Raw genomic sequence first — 27,559 nt, forward strand, 5'->3', positions numbered from 1 at the left:
AATTTTTCGAAAAACTGAGAATTTTCTTATCCCAGGAAAATAATTTCCTTAGCCGTATTTGGCACAATTTTTTGGAATTTTAGGTTCTCAAGGCTCTTCAACTTTGTACTTGTTTTCCTTTATAACTATTTTGATCTGAGCGTCACTGGTGAGTCTTATGTAGACGATACACGAGTCTGGCGTATTAAATTATAATCCTTGTTCAGTTGATAACTAACTATTTAATAGTACCTCTTGCAGAGAAATCTGCATGTGTGAATGATTTTTCCCCTTGTTTTCAAACATTATTTCTTGCCATTTCTTTCCATCTGTTGAAATGAATATGATTTACCTCCGCTTTACAGACAATATCAACACTTTGAGTTGAAACAAAGGTGTGATTGTTAAAACGAGAGAGACTTATTTTGTGATGTCATTCGAAGGTATGAATATGTTTAATATTGGTCAGACAATACTTGTCTTTTATTTTTTAATCACGGCGTTGTCAGTTTATTTTTTACATACTAGTTTTAACGTCCCTCTGGGAATTTTGTTCCCTCCTTTTTAATCCTGGTACCTTCGATAACTATTGTAGATACTAGTATGTATATTTTGTTAAGAATCATAAATTTTATTTTAGTGTTTAATATCCTTGTATGACTTGTAATTTACAATTGCCAATTTCCTTCTCAATTAAAGGACATAACTTCATATAATAAGCGTGTCAACTCACGATGAGGTTATGCCATATCAAACATTCAAATAACAATTCATTTAAGGTGAATTACGATCTTTAAAGTTAAAATAAAATAATTGACATAAGGTGACTGAATAATGACTATAAATACATTTATTCATATAAATATATAACCCCGCATTGATATAGCAAAATTGCGTCTAGCAAGACATAGCGAATCAACACCTCTTCTTACCTTTTTTGTAATTCAATGTTTGCTGTATTTATTTTCATTTCAAACATTGCATGGATTAAAAATGTCTTTTCGCCAACACTTATGATAAAAAAAAACGGAGTAATGGAGTTATCGTTTTATATTCTCCTTACACTCAGGACGAACTATGATGTAAAAGAAAATGTCTGTTGACTATTTAAAGTATCAGACTTAACACCTTAATTGTATTGTTGAACTACGTATAAGGTAAAACATTCCAACCGCGTGTCAACAATAAATAAATTATTTATCTTAATCCTTTTGACCAGTTTGTGCTAGAGAAAAAAATAATGATAACATTCGTAGTTGATACTCCAACATATAATCAATGTAAATGCAGAAATGATAGATAAATTAGAAAACAAGTAATTTATAAAAAATTCTAAATGTCATTCTTGTCAATTTCCCAATTGTACAAACATAATGCTATCCCTATATTTTGTTTTTCGAAATTACCAGTTGTCATTTCCAAAATATATATCATGAACACCGTTGTTTTGATGAAATACGGACTACGATATGCAATTTTACATACATGTAGGCCAACAATCGAGTACAAGGTGTCAAGATATATCTCCATCTCTTTTTTTATAAATTACTTACAAAACTTATCAATTAATTTGACTTTAAATACGAATATGTTTATATTTGAAATTATTCAATTGTTAACAAATGTCGAAAAAAATTACCTGTCTACCTGTCGAATAATCCTATATACATTTAAAAACTTCCGATTATTTGAAAGGTGTGTCAATTTGTGTACAAATTGAACACAAGTTACCATGGAGTAACTATTCATTACGTTTTGATATACGTAAGTGTACAAATATAAACAAAATTATTTTTTTTTTCGGACAATTAGTTTTACTGATGCATTCGTATTGTTTAAAAAGTTTGTTTTGTGCTTTTCGTTGTTTTTCATTTTCCTTCATTACTTAATGACAAGACCTGTTTTAAAATGTCCTACGAAAACATGTTTAGCAAATCATTGGCTTTCTTTTTATCAATATTTGATCAAACTTTGTTATAAAAAAAAAATGTGTATTTCTTATATTTTTCAATTCGGCTGAATGACTTTGAGCTATCTACTATGCGTAGGTTATCTTAGAAAAAATCTACATGCATATTAATTAAATATAATGACTGTTATAAAAGGATTGATTTGTTTCTTATGCTTTAAGTAAGATATCTAAGACACTCATTGTTTATTCCTTTCTAAGCAACAATTGCCACTTCTCACATATATTTGTAATGAGCATGTTTATTTTATAACATGTACTAGGTGTTTTACAAAACATTTGATATGTGGAAGGTTTTACCCCGACTGATGATTGGCTCAATTTTCTTACGTCAGATTTCTGTTTCGTTATGTTGTTGTATGTTTTAGTTGAAGAATTATTATCATGTATTCTTCGTCAAGAATTGTCTGCATTTTGATTCATGGAACGTACAATTTCAGATCCATGTTGCTGTTTTAAACATTAAGAATGACCCTTGAAGAAACAATTTTAAATCCTTTAAATTTTGCCATCTATCGAAATATAGCAATATTATACCTGTTTTGAAATGTTTCTCGTCACTTCATTATTTCTGTATTTAATAGTGTATTGTCAAAATTTTAGTAATTAAATAAAACCTTTCGATAAAAATATTATACATTTATTAGATATTTTGTTAAAGTTTTCCGTTCAATTTCTATACGAGACGAACGGTGAAAGGAAGATATTTTAACTACTTATAATATGATACCTGACACATTATTTACACTTGATATAAATTTTCATCAGGTAAAATATTTTAACAACAGTGCATTATTATATGACCGGCCGATCTGTATCGTTTGAGACCGGTGAAAGACTAATTGTTAATGTTTTTAACTATGATATGTATGGTTTCTGCCCTGATAAATATATCCCTACAGGCAGAATATATCAAAACCTGTAAAATTAGAAAACAAAACAATATGAATGAGGTTATAACATATAACTGTACCAAGTAAGAAATATGACAGTTGTTATCCATCCGTTTGATGTGTTTTAGCTTTTGATTTTGCAAATAGTTAGGGACTTCCGTTTTGAATTTTCGGTTCAGTATTTTTTATTTTTTTCCCACTTTTACTATTTGTAATAACACAGTCTACCAGTAGTTTTAGAAATGATGAAAATTATCAAACACGAGGAGATTGGAAATGTTTAAATCAGTTGTTATAATACTGCTTTTATTGCAATTGATCTTGATAATGTAAATAAGTACGGTTATGTTCAAATATTTTTATATCTTAATTATTTTTTTATAAATTTAAAATGAATCGCTTATAAAGATATCAATATTGATAACAAGAGGAATACATATATGCATATAAACATAAGTAAACATAGTCTGTCTATAAAGATCCTAGTTTAGCCTTTCATAATGTGTCTAAGGATGGCGTTCCTCTTGCAACAATACAATAGTAGTACATGTAGTAGCTATAATATAATGCCTATGGGACATTTAACAAATTGAGTCTTAAGAACACAAAATAAAGCAAAACTATTATATTGCATGGCGGCTATAATCGGATCCGACAGAACAAAATGTAAAACTACCAACCTTTTGTTAAAGAACAAAAAAAGACAACGTCTTTTATAGACAAAATAATGAACAAAAACAAGTTTGACCAACGGAAACCACACAGCAAGCTCAAATATGTATTTTTTAAAGAAAAAAGTCACAACGTTTCGTAGTAACAGTTAAAAGTATCAATGTGTATTGCGCAAGACACGCCTGAACAATTTCCAAACACACATAGCACAGCACAAATAACACGGTTAGCACAAGTACAATTTATTACAAAAAAAAGCCACTCAGTCAAACCTCATGATATGATATAACTCAGGGTAACGAAGTCACACTGATTGAATATGGTATAATAAAAAAGGAATACTTCCGAGTTAGTTTACTTGTTTCTTCAACTTCTTTATCACATTCAGTGAACATATCACTATCAGAATTCATACCTTAAACAGGTCGCATATTTATCATACAAACAGCTTGCATTGGTCAGTAAATTCATAAGAGGCTTACGAGTACTCACTCTGACTTGATGTTGTACACGTTTAAGTTTTGTTTGTTTTTTTCGGTGCTAGTTTAATTTCAAGAGTTGGATAAATCATTTTTTATCTTGAAGGTTTTCGCAAAATATTATGAAAAACGCAGAATCTGATGAACATTTACGTATATTTAAATGTCTAGTGGATACAGGAGCTGATGTATTGCGAAATGCCGTAGAGAATAAACTCTTACTTAATAACACAATCTGCTCTGAGCAGTACCTTGACAGTAACAAACACAAGTTTTATCACCAGTTTGAGAAACATAGAAGTAGGCCATGTTGTTCGGGAAATCCACATAGCTGTTCTGTCAATGGAATCATGGACAATAAAATATTTCATAAAATGTACAAACAAACGGCACAAATAGATAAACATCAATGTTTGGACCGATTTGACATCAGACCAGGTATAACCGTTGAAGATTTGGATTTAAGTGATCTTAATTTCCTTCTGTGGAACAGTAGAACATTATCAACACAGGAAGAGAATTCACTGAAGGCAATTATGTCTACCAGAAGTGCTATCTGTCATCAACCTTCGTCACAGGTTTATTCGATAAATGAATTGAAAACCATTTGGATTTCTTTGGAGAATGATATGTTAGTGTTCCCAGTTCCTTTTCGATACAAGAAAATAGTTAAAAGAGAAATCAGAACATTGAGGGATAATAAATTAAGCACCACAGTTTCCGCACACATAATGAATGAAATACAAACTGCTCTTGAGGTACAATACGTCAATATTTGTATTAGACATTGCATTATAGAAATGAAAAAAAAGAAAAACCCCAAATTCAAGAGTAATAAAAATACTGAATGTTTAAGTAAAAAAGTATGTAAAAGAAAAAACTTAAAACTTAAGAAAATATTAAAGAAAATACTGTCTACGATTATTAGAGTGATACAACAATTGTTTTCTTTTCCTATTATACTTTGTTCAATTAGAGTTTTTTTCTGAAAATGTGCTGAATTAATCTTTGCCTCTAATAAAGTTAAAACTTTGCGATAATAAAAGGCAATCCTGTTAAGTACAACATGTTAAAAAAATACGTGACCATAATTGCATATCAGATGATAACCATCATTTAAAGTTATCTTATCATGTTTTCATTAACACCATTTTCATTCCCATATCAATTTCAAAGGTTCAAATTATTTTTTAAAAAAACCCACTAATTATAAAAAACGAATGGGATTTGCTTCAACTTGTAATTAAAATGTGTATATGCAATGAAAGTCAGGGTTAGGGCATATTTTTTTCGATTCTTTTTTGTATGAAACTGGATATGGCGTTTTATCATTTAGTTATTTTGCATCTTACGAACAGAAATTGAAGTACAAAGTCTTTTTCTTCACCGAAATTCTATGAAATAATATTACAATTTTTTTTTTCTAAAATAAAAAAAATTAAATGTATTTTACTTTGTTCATTTATTGTTATCATTTGTAAAAAGTAGATTTATTGTTAATATTTTAAAGAAAACAACTGATGATCTGAAGAACTGCATCAAAATTGAAAATAACGGGACAAAATATGAAATAGATGCAAAACTGTCAGGTAAGCAGTAAAATGCCTTACCGATTGATGATGATGACATGTTTGAAAGTTCTAAAATATAATACTTTTTAAAACTCAAATATGCTAAAAATTCTATAGAAAAATGATAATTGTTAAAAGAAGGCTATAATATAATTTACAATTCAATAGTGGAAGGGATGAAATGTCAAAAGGCCATCCTAATTTTTAGTAACCTGTTTACACAAAAGCAATGACAAAACCCTATCTTTAATTAAACGTATATATCTATACTTTAAAAAATATATCTGAGATACCAGGATTGAAATGCATTATTTTAGCCATACGCGCAATTCGTCTACAAAATATTCATAAGTGACGCTCGAATCATTAAAAATTAAAAAGGCAAAAGAAGGACAAAGTTCAGGAGCAAAAGAAACCAATCTGAAGTTTTTTGTTCAAATACAGTTAAAAGGTAAAATCACAAAAATACTGAACTTCGAGGAAAATCAATTATGAAAGTTCATAATCACATGGCAAAATCAAATAACAAAACGTATCAAAAACGAATGGACAAGAACTGTCATATTCCTGACTTGGTACAGGCATTTTCAAATGTAGAAAGTGGTGGATTAACCTGGTTCTATAGCGCTAACCCTCTCACTTTAATGACAGTCTCATCAAATTCCGTTGTATTTACATTGATGCGTTAAATAAACAGACACAAAACTAACTTAAAGGAAGTCTATGACTGAGTTCGAAAGGCCTAATAATTTCAAAAATTCAAAGTTTTTTTCATACTTATATTTAATTATAATTATGACTATAACAATGAAATTTATGTCAACAAAGAAGTGTTGACTAATGCGCTAATGTTATACCATCTGGAAATAAAGACTCCACCAGCAGTGGCATCATGTCCTATTGGCCATGCAAGGGCTGAATAGTTAGTCAAGGTGGTTAAAAATTCCAAACACCATCAACCTGTTCGTATGGTCAGATATTCAATTGAAACTGTATTTTACCCAAAGGATATGTGGGATGTTTGAACCCTCCTAAAGGAGTTAATTTGAAAAACCAAATAGATTTAAAACCAATAGGAGCCACGCATAGGGTGTGTGCGTTTTTTTTAAATTTGAATACTGTGGATATGTTCCAGACCATATGAGTATTTGGACCGTACGCGTACGGTCCGGACCGTATACGTATATTCGTACGGTCCGACCATACGCGTACGGTCGGACCGTATGAGTAAACGCGTATGGTCCTGTACGAGCTAACCATACCTGTTATTGGATCGTGTGGGTTAAATCTAAACAAACATTTATCAAAATCTTTTTTTGTAGTTTTACAAATTGTTATTATTACAGCTAGATGTAGAAAATGAACAAACGAACAATTGAAATTAAATATTTGTTTAACTGTATATCTGAATCCTAATGTGGTACTCTCGCCCAATGTAACACTTGCTACCACAAGTAACGGTATATTTTTACATTTACATGTTTGAAGTTCATGCATGTTCCGGTCTTCGCATTTCATTTTTTTGTAAAGTTGCCAAATATTTCAAAACAATTGTCCTCCCACATTATGTTTACTTCCAATATCTTCAATTACAGTGATCATAATTCAATCAATGTACTGGTCGACAAGATAAATACAAGAGATTAACAGATTTAAATTTTTAAATAGTTAAAATGTAAAGTTTTTATTTCAATTACAATTGAGCTTTTTATATTAATTTGAGAGTTAAGTTATGTTGATCTGTTATATGCATTTGTATATAGTAAACTTGACCAACTTCTTAATATTAGTCAGACCGTATGCGTACGGTCCGACCGTATGAGTATTTTGAAAAAGTACGCATACGGTCCAGACCGTACGCGTACGGTCCAAATACTCATACGATCTGGAACAGATTTATTATAAATCGATGGATATCAATTTTAAATGAAAATAAATTTATTTAACCATTTGTTGATGTAATAACAATGAATAATTCTTTTTAACATTGGTTTTAGATAGCGAAAACAGAGTTTGTCAAATGGTGTCACGATCCCAAGATGTCGTAGCAGGCAAACTAGATGAAGTGGCCAAAGACAACAGCACATATTTTGTAAGTTTGATGGAGAATACCAGGATATTAATGGGTAAGTTAAATAATAGACAATCATCACGAAATATTTCACATACAGTTCAGAAACAAGACGACAAACACATACATGTATTGAATAGGTTTCTGAATCTAAAAGAAAGATCCCACAACGTACCGGTTAGTTCGGGGAATCAAATTTAAACTCGATAACCATTAAACCCAAAGGTGCTTCTAAAGTCCGCGAATTTTTTTTTGAAAAGTTCCTTCAGTGGTAAAATCGAAACACTCAAACACAACTGATTGATTCATTTGTTGTGTCAGCTATAAATGAAGTTTTTCCTTTTTTTGTGATACAGTACTGTCGTATGTATTGATATACTTTAACTTTTCTACATTGGCTAGATGTATAGGGGGAGGGTTGAGATCTCACAAACATGTTTAACCCCGCCGCATTTTTGCGCCTGTCCCAAGTCGGGAGCCTCTGGCCTTTGTTAGTCTTGTTTTATTTTAATTTTAGTTTCTTGTGTACAATTTGAAAATTAGTATGGCGTTTATTATCACTGAACTAGTATATATTTGTTTAGGGGCCAGCTGAAGGACGCCTCCGGGTGCGGGAATTTCTCGCTACATTGAAGACCTGTTGGTGACCTTCTGCTGTTGTTTTTTCTATGGTCGGGTTGTTGTCTCTTTGGCAAATTCCCCATTTCCATTTTCAATTTTATTTAATGTTTTGTAAATATCGACCCCTTTTAAATGGCAATTGACTTTATAACTATTTGTTGTGAATGGATCAGAATTAATGGCGCAAGGCTAATTTGATAAACAGTTAGTTTTATCATCAGCAGTTAGATGCAATTAATACAGCTAAAGACGTCTTTGGGCGAAGAGTTATAAAATTTAGTAATGCCTATAAGTGTATATGTAGTGACAGTATTTAAACCTTCTGATAAATGTCAGTTGGTCAAGCTACTGACAGAGTGTGTATTATTTTCATATACCTTCCTATTTAGTTAATATGATTTGATTAACTGCGGGATACCTTGTCGTAACTATTATGGTAATGTGGGTCTGTCTGTGTTGTTGTAGTTCATCCTAGTAAATTCATCTTTTTTCAGCTGTTCAAGAAATATGCATCACCAGCAAAGTGAATCAAACATGTTTGACTGAAGACAAAGAAAAGAAAGTTATTGCAAATCTTCCGTCTGAAATACACATCCTACCAGGAAATAACAACAAATCAGATTCATCTGAAAAGCAAACATTACAGGTCATTGCCAAAAAGGTCGAACGCATCCTCATAGAATTGAGAGCCACTCCAAGTGTTTTTAAAAGTGTCCTGACTTTAAAAGTAGCCATCCTTCTATTGGTCCAAAATATACATATTGCGGGAGAAATTGATGAAGAAATTGAAGATACTGTTACAGTGAATTTGAAGATTGAGAGTCCTCTCACGAAACGTAAGTCACTACAATTTTTAATACAATTGAATTTACCATTAGTTAACTACTGTTGTTGTCATTTTTTAAGTCGAACTTGTTGTGTGATTAGACACAAATTTCATTCTGAAAATTCTTTTTTTGGATGATGACATATACAAAATGTACAAAAGGATGACGAGAAAATAAATGTCAAAATATACAGGAGAGGGGCAAAAGACCCTAGAGGGAAATTCAAACTCATAGATTGAAAATAAACTGACAACGCCATGGTAAAAAATAAAAAGACAAACAGACAAAAAATATTACAGAAGACACACATAGAAAACTAAACACTTAGCAACACGAACCCCACCAAAAATTGGGGGTCATCTCAGGTGCTCCGGAAGGGTCAGCAGGTCCTGATCCGAATGTTGCATCCGTCGTGTTACTTACGTTATTAACAATTTCAGTAAATAGTAAACATTTTTGCGCCTGTCTCAAGTCAAGAGCCTCTGGCCTTTGTTAGTCTTGTATTATATTTATTTTTAGTTTCTTGTGTACAATTTGGAGTTTATTATGGCGTTTATTATCACTGAAATAGTATATATTTGTTTGGTGCCTGCTGAAGGACGTTTCCGGGTGCGGGAATTTCTCGCGTCATTGAAGACCTGTTGGTGACCTTCTGCTGTTGTCTCTTTGACACATTCCCCATTTCCATTCTCAATTTTAGTTCGGTAAGTCACATTCGTGAAAACGGAATGGCATTGTAGTTACGAAATAAGGAACATATCCGATATCATCTGTAAAACGATTATTCTATAACGGTCAACCAACACGAGATGGCGTCCGCAAAATTTACTAAGGAAATATTTCATCTTCACCATGTTGCGCTCTTGGTTTAATAGCTGCCTTGAAAGTAGCAATCTTTTATCAAGGACATCATGATAGATAATACAAGCCCAGTAATATCGTTTTAATTGGGAGATATATACTCCGTATGCAGGCGCAGTATATAAATGGAAAGTTCATACAATTGGGTAGCTGACATCCTCTCATTTGTCGTAAAGTTTTTGTTTTTAACCGACCTTCATTGTTAATTAATAAATGCAAGTCAAAATATGAGGCAAACTTAGTTGCATCTGTTGTATTTTTTGTCTCTAGTACGAGATACGGGCTGTTGGCTGTTGTCTGTATGACATACCGTTTTTCATATATAAACCAAACATTTTTCCAGCAATTATGGAATTTTTTTGTCGCACGAAATTTGAGATTAAACTACAAGAAAAAATGAGGCGAAATACATCCATATTTTAGTTGATCATCTGGTAAATTAATAGTTGCAAAAAAGATATCACTTAAAGGCAATGGAGTTATAATTTGAATCAAATTTGTGTGGAAAATGTGACATTTTCATTGCCCTTTTGCAATATTGTATGGTTCATTTATATAAAGAATTACGAACTGTCAAATATAATAAATGGACAGGGGGGGAAGAAAAAATTGTCCAACATTATATTGTATAAACAGACCACCTGAAGTATATGAGTAAACCAGTCACTAGAGACAGTAATACAATTTTGGCAATGAAAAGAAAAAAAATGTCCATATATATTTGATGAGCATAGTATATATGAACAAGACATTCACCACATTTATGATATTTTTTTATAGAGTTTAATTCAAGATATATAAATATACCTCCACAATCAATTCATAATTTTGAATGGGGACACACAGTTGCCCCCTCCCATCTTTACCCATGGTTTGGCCTGCACTTGCTTATGATCAACCGTGGCCAAAAGTTTATTTGTGAAACCTACTCTTGTTTTATATTTTCTATATTGTGTATTTTGTACTGCTGGTTTCACATAAATAAGTTTTTTTTTTCATGTTATAGGTGTGATTGTGGAAACTGCAATTCCATGACAACAGCAGATGAATGTGTATGCTGTTCAGACATATCAGCTGTAAGCTATTTAATGCAACCAGATGACTTAAACTGCATCACAGAACATGAGGTCTTTATTGCCAACTGCTTAAACCGTCATGTGTTACAAGTCAGCATGTATGCATACATGGAGCATGTTGGTCCATTTGACGACAATGAACCCATCAATGAGTAAGTTTTGAAATAGTAGTAGGCTAGGTTCATGTTCATGTTGGATCAATTTCAAATCAATTATTGTTTTATTGAATCCAGGTTCATTCACTGTTTTCGAGACAATACTTAAGTGACTTCAATATTTTTAATTGTACAGAGTTAGTACAATCATTGACAATTCAATAAAGAAACTAACAGATGAATTCAATAATAATTTAATATCACAGATAAATTCATAATTCAAATATCACAGATAAATTCATAATTCAAATATCACAGAAACAATTTGTTTATACATAATATATTTCAAAGCATATTGAACATGTAGAAAGGCCCAAGTTCTTTCGTGTCATAATAATATACATCATGTACATAAGTAGCAAATATATACATGGCAGTACACCTTAGGTAATATTTATCAATCCTAAATATTTCTTTTTAACCTAAATACAACACAAAATGACAGGTACAACAGATTTAAAATGTTTTGGTCTTTCGAAAATAAAAAAAAGATCAATAAGAAATTTTTCATTATAACTTTCATTGTATGTTTGTAAATATATTTACATCAGTTAAAAGTATGGTACTGAAAGTTGTACATGAATATAATTGATGTTTTGCTTTGTAGGAAATATAGGTTTATGGCATATAGGAGATTTGTTCAGTGGATATGGCATCGCCTTGGACGTCACAACAGAAAGATCTTGCCTGCATGTGTTGTGAAAAAAATCAGAGACAGTTTCCCGTCTGAAGAATACTGTGGCTTCAAATATGCAGTTGTATGAATTAAGTTTGGAGGACTTTTTGTAACTATTTATTTTAAATGAAACACTTGTATTAATAAAAACATTGACTTTTTTTCCTTGCACAGTAGATCAACAGTTTTTAAGAATAATTTAAATAATAAAAGTGTACCTTATACCATTTTTTTTATTGCGAAATAAGAAATCAAGGTTGATATTTCTTCACAATAAATAACATGAAAAAAGCCTGCATTTTTCAAAACTCATGAATATTATTCACATGTAAAAGTTTACAATGATCATCCACTGCATATCGTACAAACATTAAACTGTTCTTAATAATTTTCCTCTATCTCTGAAAGCGGGACCTGTGTCTTGCAATGAGGTCTGCCTTTTGGAATGGCTCGAATGTCTGTGTCAAACTGACCGGAAAATGGTTTTGAAGTATCTTTACATCCCCTGCAGCATTTGAATAGGATGAGCAGTCATGTTCCCTTCTGGACACCACAGCTTGCTTGATCAGCAGAACATAATCTACAAAAAAATAGTCAATATTATTTTCAAATTTTGTGCACTGCAAGTATTACAATGTTATTCTTAATTTTTACTAAATAAAAATGAATTGATGCATCAAGTTTTTAACTGACATCCTATAGCAAAGCATGTACAAGCTGTGATTACTTGGTTAAAAACTATGTTAGCTCTTTGTTGCATACCATACAAATGTCTGTTAAATTGTTTTATATGAATGATATTTTGATGTCAGTGCCTTTTTAAAGCTTATCATACAGTATAGTTTTCCTCATTGTTGAAGACCGTAAGGTTATCTGTAGTGATAACATACACTTCATATTAGTTTTGATGGATAGTTTCTTTTGCAATCAAACAACTTCTTATCTTTTTTTTTAACCACAAGTTGGATTTTAATACATACCATAAGTAGCTGGTGAAGGTCTGGATTTAACAACAGCTTCTTTGCCTTTCTTTGCTTTGGGATAAATCATGCTGAAGCATTGCAGACCATCTTTAGTGAAAGCTCTATCTCTGTTGCAGTTCTCGTTGTAGTGCAATGCTGCAACACACAATCTGAAAGGGATTTACAACATTTATTAGTCAATATGTTGAAAAAATAAAAGTTTTGTTAGGTGTAAAATTAGTAAATTATAAACAAGAATGTGTCCAAAGTACATGGATGCCCCTCTCGCACTTTCATTTCCCATGTTCAATTGACTGTAAAAATGTAATTTGGCATTTAAAATAGAAATATCATACGATACGGATAAGGTGTACTAAGTTTCAAGTTAATTGGACTACCTCTTCATCAGAAACTACCTCGACCAAAAACTTTCACATGAAACTCTCACTTTAATTTTTTAAATCAGTGCCTTGACAAAAAAATTTAAACTGCAGCATGACGGACAGACAGACCATAAAACATAATACCCCTCTACTGTTGTAGGTGGGACATAATTACACACAGCAAATAAAATTAAATATTTACCGTGCAAGCATAGATGAGTAGAAAAAGTGGGTGCTCTTTGGTGCAAAGTTGTTAACCACAGAATGGAAAACCTCCAAGGCATAGGTCTGGTATACTGGAGATAACTTTGGTACATCTGTCAGAAGGTATTTGCTCTCTACAACAGCTTTCATTCTCTTATACGGCACAGAACCTGAAATAACAATTTTAGATGACCCTTAAAAAAATGTATATTAAGCTTGAAAATAATTGCAGAATTATCAATGGAACAAAGAGAGACAAATCTTGTTAGAAATGATAAGGGAAATAACTCTGTTACTAGTCTCATTATAACAAAGGCACCTGTGTCTTACTAACTTTGCTTCTGAAAATAAAGGTATAAGTACACTGTTTTAGTGTTTTCATTATCTGTCATTAAGGTTTCAAGTGTTGATTCTGTATAAAATATTTAGTCCAATAAACTGACATGGATATTGTGCTTGTCTGCTTAAAATTCATCATTTACATGTCTTTCTTTCTAAACAAATACTATATATACCCGGTACATTTAATTTAATATAAATACCTTCTTCAAGCCATTGACGGTCTTGTGATAATTCACCATGGTCGCACTTTGGATAGATGCTAGAATGCCCTTCATGCTTGTTGCACATGTGGTTCATGATGGACAACCACTTGGCTGTCTTCAAATCCCCATCCATTCCACAAGAAGAGGAAATCCAGTAGATATGGTTAACAATGGATTTGATCCATGGACGGATGTCTTTGCCTCCACTCTTTTTTGCTGCCGCTTCTAACTTCTTAGAAACACCTGTAATTGGAAATAAGAAAGAAAATATAAAAAACTATGTCCAAAATGAAAATATAAACATTAACAATTAGGGTAAACAGCTCACAATCATAAATGAATTATTTTTTTGTGACAAAACAAGACTTTGTATTCATCACATATCCTTTGGATAACTATGGACCCTGTGTTGAAACTGACATTACATGTATGTGATTTGCTTATTGCTGAAGGCTATCTTAACTGTGAACTGTTGTTTATTTTTTAGCCCGTTAGTCTCTTGAGGAGAGTTGTGTCCTTGCAATAATACCACATCTTCTTTTTTATAATTATGCATGCTTTAGTGAAATTAATCATATAAGACAATACCCCATTTAAAGGTCATAATCTTTTTATGAACGAAGAAATTGGAATTACTTTATTAGATGGGTCAATCTGTCATCATTTTTTTCTATGCTTTTGGTATATTATATCTAGCATTAGCTTTAAATTTTTTTTCTATCTGATGGATAAAACCTTAGTTTGGAATGATTTTTACAGATATACATTTTAATTACCTTTAGCTACATGCCATACATCAAAAAGATGTTTTTTGTCGCCCTCGCTGATCCTCATGTACTTCTTGATGGATGAGTGTCTGTCTGTCACAACTTCTTTAATATTGACATAGTCTTTGAGAAATCCCAGAGCACGCTTCAAGCCCTCTAGTTCCATGTGCGTTGAACCTTTCACCTCGTTGCTCTACAAAACAAAATAAAATATATATTATCTCAAATAGACATAAATTTCTAATTATCTAGCTAATTAAATATACATCGTCATGTATATAAGAACATCTAGAAAAATTTATAAAATCAAAAGAGAAATATAAACTTATTTCATTTAGTTTTTTTCATAGTATTTCCCCCTCATTGTTGACTAAGCAGTGTGGGTATTGCTCATTATTGAAGACTCACTGTACATTGACTTATAATTAACTCCATGTTTTTTTTGCTCTGGTTTAGAGTTGTCTCATTGGCAATTAATCCACATCTTCTGGTTTTTACAAGACTACTGTTAATTTTTAATTATGTACACATTTTAAAGATAAAAGCCTATTTTTACCTGTATCAATTGGAAGTCAAGGATTTTCTTTGTCTGTAGGTCCATTAGGGTGTACGACCCATACTTGGCAGAATAACCCGGGGAATCACACCTTGCATCACCTCCCAATATAACATCAGACCCTCTCAATTGCTGTAGCAAACTGGACTGTTCGGAATCCCAGGCCATGGTAGCTGCTGGTGAAACATAAAAAGACTGTAGTCTGTTATAAGTCCTCATAGAAAACATCTGGACATTTAGGTGGTCAAACATTCTAAGAACTGATGTTGCGTTGCATCCACTTAACATAATTGCTGTAGCTGTCATTAAGTTGCTCCATGGCAGGCTGTTGTGGCTGGACTGGCTTTTCCAGATGGACAAATGTCCATTTACACAGATAGAGTTTGTCTCAATCAGGGTACCCTTGGATACTGTAATCACTGGAACAGCTTCACTGCTGCAATATCTGCACACGGACAATAACTCTGCTAGGGCTGACTCGTTTACAAGGAACTGCTTCTGTTCTTCAGGGGTTGCTTTTGCATTAAGACGGTAGTTTTTGGGTTCATCATTCATGTCATCGGCGTCAGCATCAGAACTAAAAAAAAATATATAGTTTTACATTGCATGCGATACTAAAATGAATTCCAGCAAATACTTGCACACTGGATGGTCTTAAGACCTTATTTTTGGATGAAAATTAATTACATTTTGTTGGTAAAAGAAATGAATTGGTTCAATAAGGTATGAAATGACAAATGCACATACATTAAAAGTTGGTTGTTCAGTGTGAGGCAAGGCTCGATGTTGAAGTCCGTACATTGACCTATAATGGTTTACTTTTATAAATTGTTATTTGGATGGAGAGTTGTCTCATTGGCACTCACACAACTTCTTCTTTTATCTATGTTCATTTTACATGTTAAATTTCAACCTACATACAAAATGAATCAAAATTTACTATTTCTTGTCCTCAGTATAGCATCTTTCTTTCAGCGATTTTTATTTATATTTTGTTTTAAGGATTTAGTTTTTAAAAACATGTGTTAGTTTTCTTATTTGAATTGTCATTTCTAGGCCTTTTGTAGCTGACTGTGCATTAGAGGCTTTGCTTATTGTTGAAGGCCATATGTGATCTATAGATAGTTGTTAATTTTGATTTCATTTTGGTCTATTGTGGGGAGTTGTCTCATGGGCAATCATACCTAATCTTCTTTTATATATACATATTGAATTAATATAAGTATATAAAGTTTTAAAAATTGAGAATGGAATTGACGAATGTTTCAAAGAGACTGGAAGCGGATTACAGAGTCTGTTTTTTAAACAGGTTGATCAATTTATATATATTCTATTTCAAAAAAATAATTATACATATAGTACTACATACCTCTGATCATCATCTGAGGGTTGGTAGTCCTCATCACTATCTGCATGGCTGGAAACCTCATCGTCATCAGAGTTTTGGGCTGAAGTGGTGTGAGTTGTTGTAGGTAGAGTACTGGCACATGTACATTTTGTAATGTCATCATCAGTCTGTGTAGCAATTGTACTGTATGTTGCTGAAGGTTGTGTTATCTTAAGATCTGTTTGATGTTTCCTGGTACGTTGCTGTGGACGGAGGTAGGATTGGCTTTTCTTGTGTTTTACTACTTTTGGTGATGGTGGTGGAGTAGTCTGTGTAACCATGGTAACTTTGGATGTATTGTTCTCTGTAACATTGGAGGTTGGCAGCTCTGGTTCTGGTTCTGGTTCTGGTGTTGTGGTACTGTCTGGTACTTGGAGTTGTACACATTCCGTCTCTCGTTCATAGTTGTCATATGCAAGCTGTAGGATCTGCAAAGAATAAATATTTGTTGTTTATTTAGTTTTACACAACTTTACTATGAAAGAGATATAAAAAACAAGTGGTCCAACAATGGTCAATCATGGTCAGTGGAGGATCCAGAAATTTTCCTAAGGGGTCCCACTGACACCTACAAAGGGGGGGAGAGTTGCACTTGCTCCAGTCCAGTCACAAATGCTTCAGTGATTCCCTATATAATTAACCAAATTTTTCCACAAAAGGCCCCCCCCCCTGGATCAGCCTATGATGGTCAATTGCATTTCTGAATAATTAAATGGTCTAAAATTACAATTATAATGAAATCAAAAACATAGAGAAATATACATATTACTTCTTAAATCCCTTTAATTTGAGCTTTCATGGATAGTTGTCTGAGTAGCAATCAAAATTTCAGTGGCGGATCCAGGGGGAGGGTTTAGACCCCCCCCTTCTTTTATGGGGACGATCAATATATTTGAATGGGGACATAAAGTTGCCGCCCCCCCCCCCCCCCCACCCCCCCTTTTTTTTTCGAAAATGGCTGGATATCTCCCTGTTTACCACCAATTATTTGGTTCTTATATATTAATTTAATAATTTGAATTTTTAGTGTACACTTCAAGTTTAAAGTTTATTATAGCCACACTACATACATACATGAGGGTTTGGATGGTGTAAAATGATTATAGAATAATGCCTCTAAAAAATGAAGATTAGAGAATAAAGGGCAAAAAAAATGAAAATTTAGAGAAAAAAGGTGTTAATTTTTTTTAAGATTTGAGAAAAAAGGGGTGAAAATGTTTACAGAATAACAGACCCCCCCCCCCCCCCTCATACATGTACTGTATAAACACAATATGAAATTAAATGCACATTTTAAAATTTAGAATGTATATATAATGATCTGTGTAGAAATTTCATTACTTTTATATCAATTACTTCACCATATATATATATATCTCTATTATCAAAATATATTTCTTAAAAATGTTGGAGTTGAACAGGTAATTAAATTGCATTAAATAAGAGAAAAAGACAGGTAATAAATTACCTATCACCTAACCAGAGACATGTCTCTGACCAAACCAAGTATGTTGGTGTGAAATTTGAATTACTGAAGCAGCTCACAATAAATGTGTAATAAGTATGACATATAACAGGGGAAATTTAAAAGTAATATTTAATGAAATTTTAATACAATAAAATAAATTCATGTCTTTGTCCCCTCTTTAATCATCCTGATGAACATTTTCAATAAGTACTGATTTTTGTTTTTTGCTGAATTGTTATAATGTGTATATCTTCAGTCTATACTTATACTTTATCTATTACTCCCAGGTCTGTATCAATTGGATTTATTTGCATTATTAAAACTATATTATTCAGCTTCATGTCTTGTGCAATATAAAGACTTGAATACATACACTAGCCAAAATATTTGTTTCTCATTTAAGTCACCTTTTGCATATTTCACCTCAATAACCTTGCATCAACTTTCTATCATAGCATCTCTTCACATTTTTTTTTATTAAGAAATAAAATGACTTTCCATATGATAAATAAATCAAATAATTAGGGTAAATAATAGAAAATGAATTACAATACACTTTTTACACCTGCCTAATATTTATTAGAATCTATGTACTGCAGGTTATGTTTTAGTTATAGGGACAGACAGGCTTTGACATTTTTAATTTTTACTTTAAAAATTAATTCTTTTTTGTCTAATTAGTTTGCTTATTATACTCCATTCATTACAACGTAAAATTCAGCAACCCATTATTTCCTATCCTCCCACCCCCCTTTTTTTAAGCCGCACTTTCAGTCCGTTTTTCTCTATTCTGTAAAACCCTGTTGATTAACCGACAGTCGGGAAATGATTATTCCTACAGGTAAAACAGATATGCATTGCGTAATATGTGTCTGTAACATTTTCTCGAGTCTATTTTCCAACCTCACCTGTGCATCCCGCCGGTGATCATTGATGTACACAGATTCGCCGCATGTTACGCAATATTGCGTATTACCTATGTATTACCTATCACCACCCTGGGGCATGACACCTGTAGCTTTCAACTTCAAAAGGTAACCAAGTATTGGGGATAAAGTGTGCCGCATACCTGTAACTTCTGATCGATGTAACTTTATGGTTCGATGTACACACCTGCACACGTGAACAGGTAGTGAGGTACACTAAGGAGGTACACGATACTAAATTTTCAACACTTAGCTATATTTATTTGGATATTGAAATTATTAAAAAAATATATATTATTAAAAGGGGATGCAATAAAATATTTGCGAAGATAAAAAAAAATATATATTTACCTCAGCTTTTCTCCGCTTCTCAAAAGCTCCACGCTTAGGTAAAGGTGGCTTTGGCTCAGCTGTTGTTGGTTGCGTCAATGGAATGTCAGGTACTGCATTTGGACGGAGTTTTGGCTTCATGGTAGGACATCCCTCGAGGTTCTTCATTACTTCTGGGTCACGATCGTAACATGAATTTGTAAAATGGGCGGAACAAAGTCTATGACTAGCGCCTGGTAGGAAGTCCCATCTCTTACAATAATGTGTCCACGCCTTCCTGGTTTGCGGGTTAATTGGAAAACGAAAAAAAACTAATTAAGTTGTCCTTCTTATGTCTATTGTTGCACCCACTGGCAGCACACAGAACCATTTTTAATCACTGTCATGTATTTTTCTTTAAGATATTCGGAAATGAAATAGCGCTAATTATGTATATACACCCGTCAGTCAAATATGATTGATGTAACCACTGACGTCACAGCCTCGTTCTGAGTGACTTCCGGGATTGAAATATGCATAATTAGTAGGTCGACAGATCGATATATTTGAATTCATAATTTATCCATTTAAACGATAATTATATATCTTTCGATGTTTTTTATGGGGTAATTATGTATAAATAAATATTTATTTACAAAAAAAAAAAAAAAAAAAAATCATGTCACATCTCCTTTAAGACGCCAAATAAAGAACGAAGTTGAAGAGCATTGAGGACCAAATTTTCGTAAAAGTTTTGCCGAATACAGCTAGGGTAACATATTCCTGATGTGATTACATTTCAAGCCTTACGATTTCAAAAATTCAAAGTTTTGTTAACAGTTGATTTTTAATTATAACCATAGCAATGATAATTCATGTCAACACAGAAGTCCTTAACACTAGGCTGGTGATACTCTCGAGGAATAAAAACTCCACTTATGTTAGCATCGACCGATTGGTTACAGATAAACTCATCCTTATAACAACAGTCGAAATTTTGTTTTTTGCGCCAGACGCTCAATATACGATTCGGCTAATAAATCCTTTTCCAATTTTGAAAATGTTGTTACTGTGACATAATTGAAGGTTGACCGGAGTTTGACGATGGTTTTGTTTGCACATTATGCAGTTATGGTCAATTGATACACTGTTTCTCATGACGAAAGTCTAGCATGGTTAAATACTGTGGATTCATTTATTTTCGTGGGTACCAATTTTCGTGGATTAAGGAAAACCTGCATGTTCGTGAATATTTAATTTCGTGGTTTTGCGGATGTCTGATTACAAGCCTATATAAAATATGTCATTCGTTGAACGTTTAATTTCGTGGTACACTTGTACCCACGAAATCCACGAAAATTAGTATCCAACGAATAATAATGAATCCACAGTATTATGTTTACAGTTATTTTGTTACTTTCTGGATTTATAGTCATGATTGACTTTTCAATGACACTACTAAATGTTAGAAAAAACGTAAAAGCTGTCTTTCTTTTTGTTGTAAAATTAACAAATCAGATATAAGGTTGTTAGGGAGTTTTGAATTGGATACTTCAATTACTCTGTCGGTGGAACAAAACCATTGTTGGAATCTTAATTATGAATGTGTTTGTAGATGTTTTTGTGTTTTGTTTAATTGTTCCTTTAAAATTGTTACACGATGATGACTGCTGTAGCCATATTTTGACTATTTTATTTATTATGTCTGTTTAGTTTACATATCATTGTAAATATAACAGAATTTGATGAGACCGTCATCAAAGTTAGAGGTTTAGCGCTTTAAAACCAGGTTTAATCCACCATTTTCTATATTTGAGAATGCCTGTACCAAGTCAGAAATATGACAGTTTTTTTTCCATTCGTTATTTATGTGTTTTATCATTTGATTTTGCCAAGTGATTATGGACTTTCCGATTGGATTTTCCTTTGAGTTCAGTATTTTTGTGATTTTATTTTCTATCTAACAAATCTTTGAGATTCATATACCAAAATAAATAGACTAGCTCATTCCCGACGATCAAGGCATTATTTACTGTCACATTGTCTCTTGTAGATCAAATTGCAGTTGTAAAATGTCTGTTCATGAATGCATGGACTGATGACAACAATGACAAACAATGGACTGATGAGCATTTTCTTGTGCTAACTGCAAAGGAAGCCTAAAGGAATACACATACAGAGACAGTCTCACAAGGTAAAAGTTTATCAGCACATATCATAATTTTTTTTATAAAAAGTTAACTTTTTCATTGTACTGAAAGAGACAGCGAGTTATTTTGTTTATCAATCCGTATGAAAAATATTCCACAAGGAAAGTCAAAATTAAACGAGTAATAATTAGTAATACAAATGATTAACTACCTTTAAAAAACTCAGCTTGTCTTTAATAGTCCCCAAAAAAGATAAAACCTTTGAGAGGTTGTATAGGTAAGTTATACATATAGCTTAATGACTGGTTTTTTTTTTTCGAAACTGACTTTCTCAGCAAGAATATGAAGTGAACACCCACAAGCAAGCTGACCTTCCAGCTAATAAAGGAAGAATAAGAAAATAACATATTTTAGAACTGTTGTAAGAATACACTCTTGTGTGATTGTATGAATAAAGTCGTGTGGATAACATTGATAAATCGACGCGGATTGATATGAAAGCGAAACGATGCTGTACTGATACATGTCGTCGTTGACTATTTGTCTCTGGTATCTTGTCCGACTTTTAATATTTTCATGTTAAAATAGAACTGTACACGTGGAAGGACTTTCAGTTGTTCTCTGAATAAGTGGTTTTTAATAATCATTTTTTTCTGCTGCCTAACTTTTTTTTCTTTTGGGGAAATAACTTGTATACATGTATAGAGTCTTTGTATAACTATAAATACATTTGTCGTAATCTTTAACGGTTGCGAATTAAAAGTTACCACAACAATAAGAGTGTTTGGGGGAGAAAAAAAAATGTTCGGATTTAAAGCGTATAAACTGATCAAAATCATATTCCGAAAATCTATGTGGCATCTTGTGATTCAAATTAGGCGGAAGAAAACAAATAAATAGTAATAATCAGAACAAAAACAAAAGGTCTTATAACATGTATAACCAGAACAAAAGTAAAAGGTCTTATAATAAGAACATATGCAAAAAGCATGAGGTTTTCAAATCAGAACAAAAGCATAAGGTCATTCCATGGTTAACTGGTAATACTTTATAATGATAATCAGAACAAACTCAAGGTATTTCAACGAAAAGGTGGCCTATCCGCAGTAAGTAGAAGGAACTTATATTAATCAGAACAATTGCAACGAGTCTTTCCACGGAATAGTGAAGACAACTACAATAAGATATTTGTCACCAATCAGACATGAACTTATTCAGAATAAAATAATATTGTATAAAGGAGAAACAAAAGCCGTGAAAGTAATTGAAGCTTTTAAATATGCTTGATATAAAAATTAAAAAAAAGAAGATATGGTATGATTGCCAGTGAGACAACTGTCCACACGAGACCAAAATGACACAGACATTAACAACTATAGTTCATCGTACGGATTTCAACAATGAGCACAGCCAATACCGCATAGTCCGCTATAAAAGGCCCAATATGACAATGTAAACCAATTCAAACGAGACAACTAATGGCCTTATTATATACAAAAAAAAATAACGAAAACCAAATATGTAACACATAGATTGATGTTTACCCAAGCTTTTAAGATAATAACATATCAACGTTAACCTTTTCATGCCTTTTTTATTTATGTATTTTTCTAAGAATCACTCACACAAACACGTTTAAAATCAAGACATGACAAATTCTTGAAGTTTAAGTTGAAAATAGATGCTATCAACTGTCATAAGAGTACATGTGTCCACTCGTATTTAAGCTGATTTAAATATTTATGTGGTTATTTACTTGTCACCAAATTTGAACTTTATTTTAGCGAAATTGAGCACTGTAGAACAAAAGACAATAGTTCAATTGGAAGACAAAATCGTTCAAACTGAAATGACAACAATGGATATCAAAAGTAATCATATTTTTACATTAATCACTTTGCATGTATATTTCATAAAAAAGGGACGAAAGATGCAATATCGGCTCCAGTGAGGGCATATGACCATCCATTATCACGCAATATATCACCCGTAATTTTATAAATAAGTTATGTCAATGTGCATTCCACCAAACATGACGATAAACTTATCTTTTTCGTATAAATCAGGCCATTCCGACTGAATTTGCTTAGCCTTTACCAAAAGTGACTGATCTGCAGTTACAACTGATGTTTCTCCCGAATCAATCACATTGTTCGCCTTATCCATCGATTACCTGAACTTTGCAACTGAATGAGAGTGTTTTCAAACAGTGGCATCATAGAAGTTTCACTTACTTGAACAGCCCATGAACAACCTAGATTTTTAGAGTAATGAGATGAATTACGATTTATACCAGTGTGACCTGGTTGTGCATGCAAATTGCTGTTTATGAGCAAAATTGTTAAACGCATGTGTATCATAACCTTGAAAAAAATGTTATCAAACCAATTCATAATATCATTAAGAATTAAAAAAACTAAATATGTGATAAATAGTTCAAATGTTTTTGAATGAATTTTGTTACATTTTCGCGCATGAGCAATCCCTAGATATGTCAAAAATTCATTTCTAGTAAATGCTTCACATGAAAAGAAGGTAGCTACCAATCTGATACTTGGGTTTTTTTACTAAAAGAAAGTAAAAGAAAAGTTTTCCAGAAAAATCAGAATTTTCTAGCTGAAAAAAAACAGCCATTTTAGAAAAAGGCAAAGGCCATCTTGAAAAAATAATTTATGTTTACTGGCTAGCAGATTTTTTTCTTAAAAAGTATATAATAATGATGCTTTGTGTTAATTTTCATGTTTGTATCATCATTTGCACAATTCCCTCAATTTTGTTTGCTAATATCATCCACTAAAGTTGTTACCATCGGGTTTTGTACATTTTTTTTTTAAAGTTTGTATCACTTTAATAATCATTAAACAACATTTATGAAAATAGGGCAAACTGTTGTATTCATTGAACAATGATATCCAGGAAATCAACTTCATAGTGTTTCTATTGTTCTAATATGTGCACATATACATACTTATTATGTATTTGCTTCAATATTTCAACATGCTTCTTTTATTTGTGTAGGTATAGAGGAAGACAGAGAAAGTAAGTGTTTCTGTGAATTGTCAATGGCAGCATTACACTATTAAAAAACCGAAAACATACGTTTACGACTTCTTTTAATTCATTTTCAAGGTTTCACTTTTGAAAGCTTTATAGAGGATGAACAAAAGATACTTAAGGGACAGTCAAACTCATAGATCTGACAACGCCATGGCTAAAAAAGAAAAAAAAACAGACAAATAATAGTACACAAATAAAGGCAACAGTAGTATACCGCTGTTCAAAACTCCATGGACAAAAAACAAAATCGGGGTAACAAACTAAAACCGAGGGAATCGCATTAAATATAAGAGGAGAACAACGACCTAACACTAAAATGTAACAAACACAGAAACGGACCGAGCATCAGACAAAGTCCCACGAGAATAACAAATATAACATCAAAACCAAATACATGAATTTGGGATATAGCATAGAAAACTAAAGACTAAGAACCCCACCAAAAAACTAGTGCTTTGGAAGGGTAAGCAGATCCAGCTACACATGCGGCACCTGTCGTGTTACTTATGTAGAATATAAAAGGAGAAAGAAATTGAGCCAGCCAAAACCTCAGCCAAAGGAAATACAAACAACGACAATAAAACACTCCACTTCAAACTGACGATCGCGTAAACCCCGTTTCAATACGACCTTTTTATGCAGCTAAAACCAAAGAATGATTAGGTCCAACTGCCTGTCATTTTTAGAATATTTGAAAGAAAATCAACATGCTTTGGTCATGTACACTTTCATTATGTTTATGAACATCCTACGTAATATTAGAGTTGTACCTACAAAACTGAAGGATGAGAACAAATTTTGATGAACGGAAAGACGCTCCACATTTTGTAGTTTACCGTTGTTTACATCATCTTGCAAATGAATAAATTTCCTGTAAGCAGAAATCCTCTCTCATATATTTATCGGCAAAAAAGTTGTCAATTGAAACAGAAAGTACTATATTAATATTGCCATACAAAAGCAAAGATAAGGTATCAATTGCATGACAGACATAAAGATAACCTTCCAAATTCAACCACAAAACATCTTTTGTAAGTGTTCCTGCATCTAGGAAATTGAACTAGATAAATAGTTTTCTCGTTTGAATTGTTTAACATTATCATATCGGGGCCTTTTATAGCTGCCTATGCGGTATGGGCTTTGCTCATTGTTGAAGGCCGTACGGTGACCTATAGTTATTATGTCTGTGGCATTTTTAACTTCAGTCTCGTGGCTTGGGATAAGCACTTAGGAATGTTTGCTACTCTGTTTTAAAATAACAAGCTTATCAATAGACTGCTATTAATAGATATACAAAATGGAACGGAATTAGAAGAAGAAAAGGATTGGTCCGTTTGTTTGTTTTTGAAATACAAGCATTTGTCAAGGAACGATTTTCTCTAGATTTTTCATAAAACTAGCATCACAGTATGTTTCTCTAAAAACTCTGAAAAATTGTAAGAATTTTAAAGATTAACTATATGTTATAAAATTCTAAAAAAAAAAGGGAAGGGCTTAGTTTGAATGAGCACTAGATGGATAAAACAAGAGGATTCCGAACATCTGACAAAAAATCAGAGCGAACATCCTTAATATGGAATATTGCGGGGTCAAACTTACCGTGGACAGCATTAGAAAGGTGCAAAAGATACCAGAGGGATAGTTCAACTCATAGATCGGAAGTAAACTGACAAAGCATTCGTTACGCGTCCGTTTTAAAATCATCAACGGACTCCCAACGGATAACAATTTTGTCAACGGACAACTTTTATTTTAATCTGTTAGTCGTCCGTTCGTGCTATCCGGTAAGGTGTAACCGCAGCTTTATATTTTAGGTATAAAATTATTTTCGAAAAATATCAAATGCATGTTTCACTTAACGGCAAGATTTGCTGTTCTTCAATTTTGAAAAATCCTCGTAGAAACTAATGCTATTTCATATAAAAAGATAAAAAAATCACGTTCTAAATTTTATGTGTGTGAAACCCTTTCTACGGTAGCGTAGTTGATTTGCATTATATCGCAAATGATACCTTTATAGCAAATTTATGTTCTTCTACGAAGGATTCAAATTAATGCTATTGAAATATCGAGACAACACCGCATGCACTGTGTCCATCGATCTAGACCACCTGGCCACCTAGTTGACCTAAAACAAATCCCGCTTTCAATTGCTAAGTGTTACCTGTCTTCTTCAATAGAATCTACGGTTGTTACTGTGAACATGATACATCTGGGATATATCTAAAGATTCGAAGATGGACACTTTAGAAAGAACCATATTTTGGATATTAAGGATACTACCAATTTTTATTTTTGAAAATCGTAACTACCTTGACAGTAGCAAATCAGGAATCTGACTTTGTTTTTATTCCTTCGATATGTAAGACCTTTTGATATAGCCGTATGATAAGGACATTTCCATTTCGAATTTTCCTTTGAATTTAGGGTGGGTTTGTTTTTTTTGTCTTTTGTTGTTGGTTTTTTTTTCTTAGGGGGGGGGGGATTCTTTCATAGATAAGTTTATTCGTGTATTTGATTTTACAAAACAATCTAGTGATAACGTTTGGTATCCAAAATTTATTTAGGTTTTGTATTGTAAATTTAATTTCGTACGTGTTATCTTACTTTTGCAGAGAACAGAAAGTTCATAGACTGTAAGTTATAACAATGTAACACTTAAGAAGCACGCTATCCAAACGTTTAACATTTACATAAAATTTGTGTTTCGACTACCAAACAAAACCATATCTGAAACAAACAAAGTAGTTCTTACGTGTGTAGTATTACTTATTGACCTCAGAAAAACGTCGCATGTTTCTTTACTAAATCCAGTTTTGAATTTAACAGTCGTCCGTTTGACTTTCATTTGATATCACTACCGATTTTGAGAAGGATGGTATAACTTGAAAATAGATATGTATGAGAAAGATACAGTGATTTCGAAATTTTTGAAACTGCAAATTTAAAATTATTCCTTTCTCAATTTTCATGTCTATGTATTCATTATAGTACC

The 27,559-nt window shown here is 32.4% G+C and overlaps 1 protein-coding gene and 1 long non-coding RNA gene across 3 annotated transcripts; one reads left to right on the plus strand and one right to left on the minus strand.

Moving 5' to 3' along the window:
- The first annotated feature begins 10,570 nt into the window (after positions 1 to 10,570).
- On the plus strand, positions 10,571 to 12,634 carry LOC139499428 (uncharacterized). Its single transcript, XR_011658189.1, has 2 exons — positions 10,571 to 11,171; positions 11,782 to 12,634. It is a non-coding gene; the product is annotated as an uncharacterized lncRNA (long non-coding RNA).
- Positions 12,246 to 19,967, minus strand: LOC139499427 (uncharacterized). 2 transcript variants are annotated; one of them, XM_071288104.1, is made up of 8 exons: positions 19,400 to 19,967; positions 16,637 to 17,082; positions 15,268 to 15,844; positions 14,721 to 14,904; positions 13,942 to 14,187; positions 13,398 to 13,569; positions 12,831 to 12,982; positions 12,246 to 12,430 (listed from the first exon to the last, which is right to left on the minus strand). In XM_071288104.1, exons 1-8 carry the CDS (start codon positions 19,544 to 19,546, stop codon positions 12,246 to 12,248), a joined length of 2,109 nt encoding a protein of 702 aa, XP_071144205.1. In that variant the 5' UTR covers positions 19,547 to 19,967. The 2 variants fall into 2 exon arrangements, with proteins under 2 accessions (XP_071144205.1, XP_071144207.1); XM_071288106.1 differs by lacking the exon at positions 19,400 to 19,967 and adding an exon at positions 19,110 to 19,192.
- Between the last annotated feature and the right edge of the window lie 7,592 nt (positions 19,968 to 27,559).

Source organism: Mytilus edulis, chromosome 12 (assembly GCF_963676685.1).
Source record: "Mytilus edulis chromosome 12, xbMytEdul2.2, whole genome shotgun sequence".
Classification (NCBI taxonomy): domain Eukaryota; kingdom Metazoa; phylum Mollusca; class Bivalvia; order Mytilida; family Mytilidae; genus Mytilus; species Mytilus edulis.

Excerpts from the sequence above, each read along its gene's own strand:
- LOC139499427 (XM_071288104.1), bottom strand. The coding sequence starts at position 19,546 with ATGAAGAACCTCGAGGGATGTCCTACCATGAAGCCAAAACTCCGTCCA. Across the intron at positions 13,570-13,941 it reads CCGTCAATGGCTTGAAGAAG|GTTCTGTGCCGTATAAGAGA; the intron begins GTATTTATATTA and ends TTGTTATTTCAG. Across the intron at positions 12,431-12,830 it reads ACCTTCACCAGCTACTTATG|ATTATGTTCTGCTGATCAAG; the intron begins GTATGTATTAAA and ends ATTTTTTTGTAG.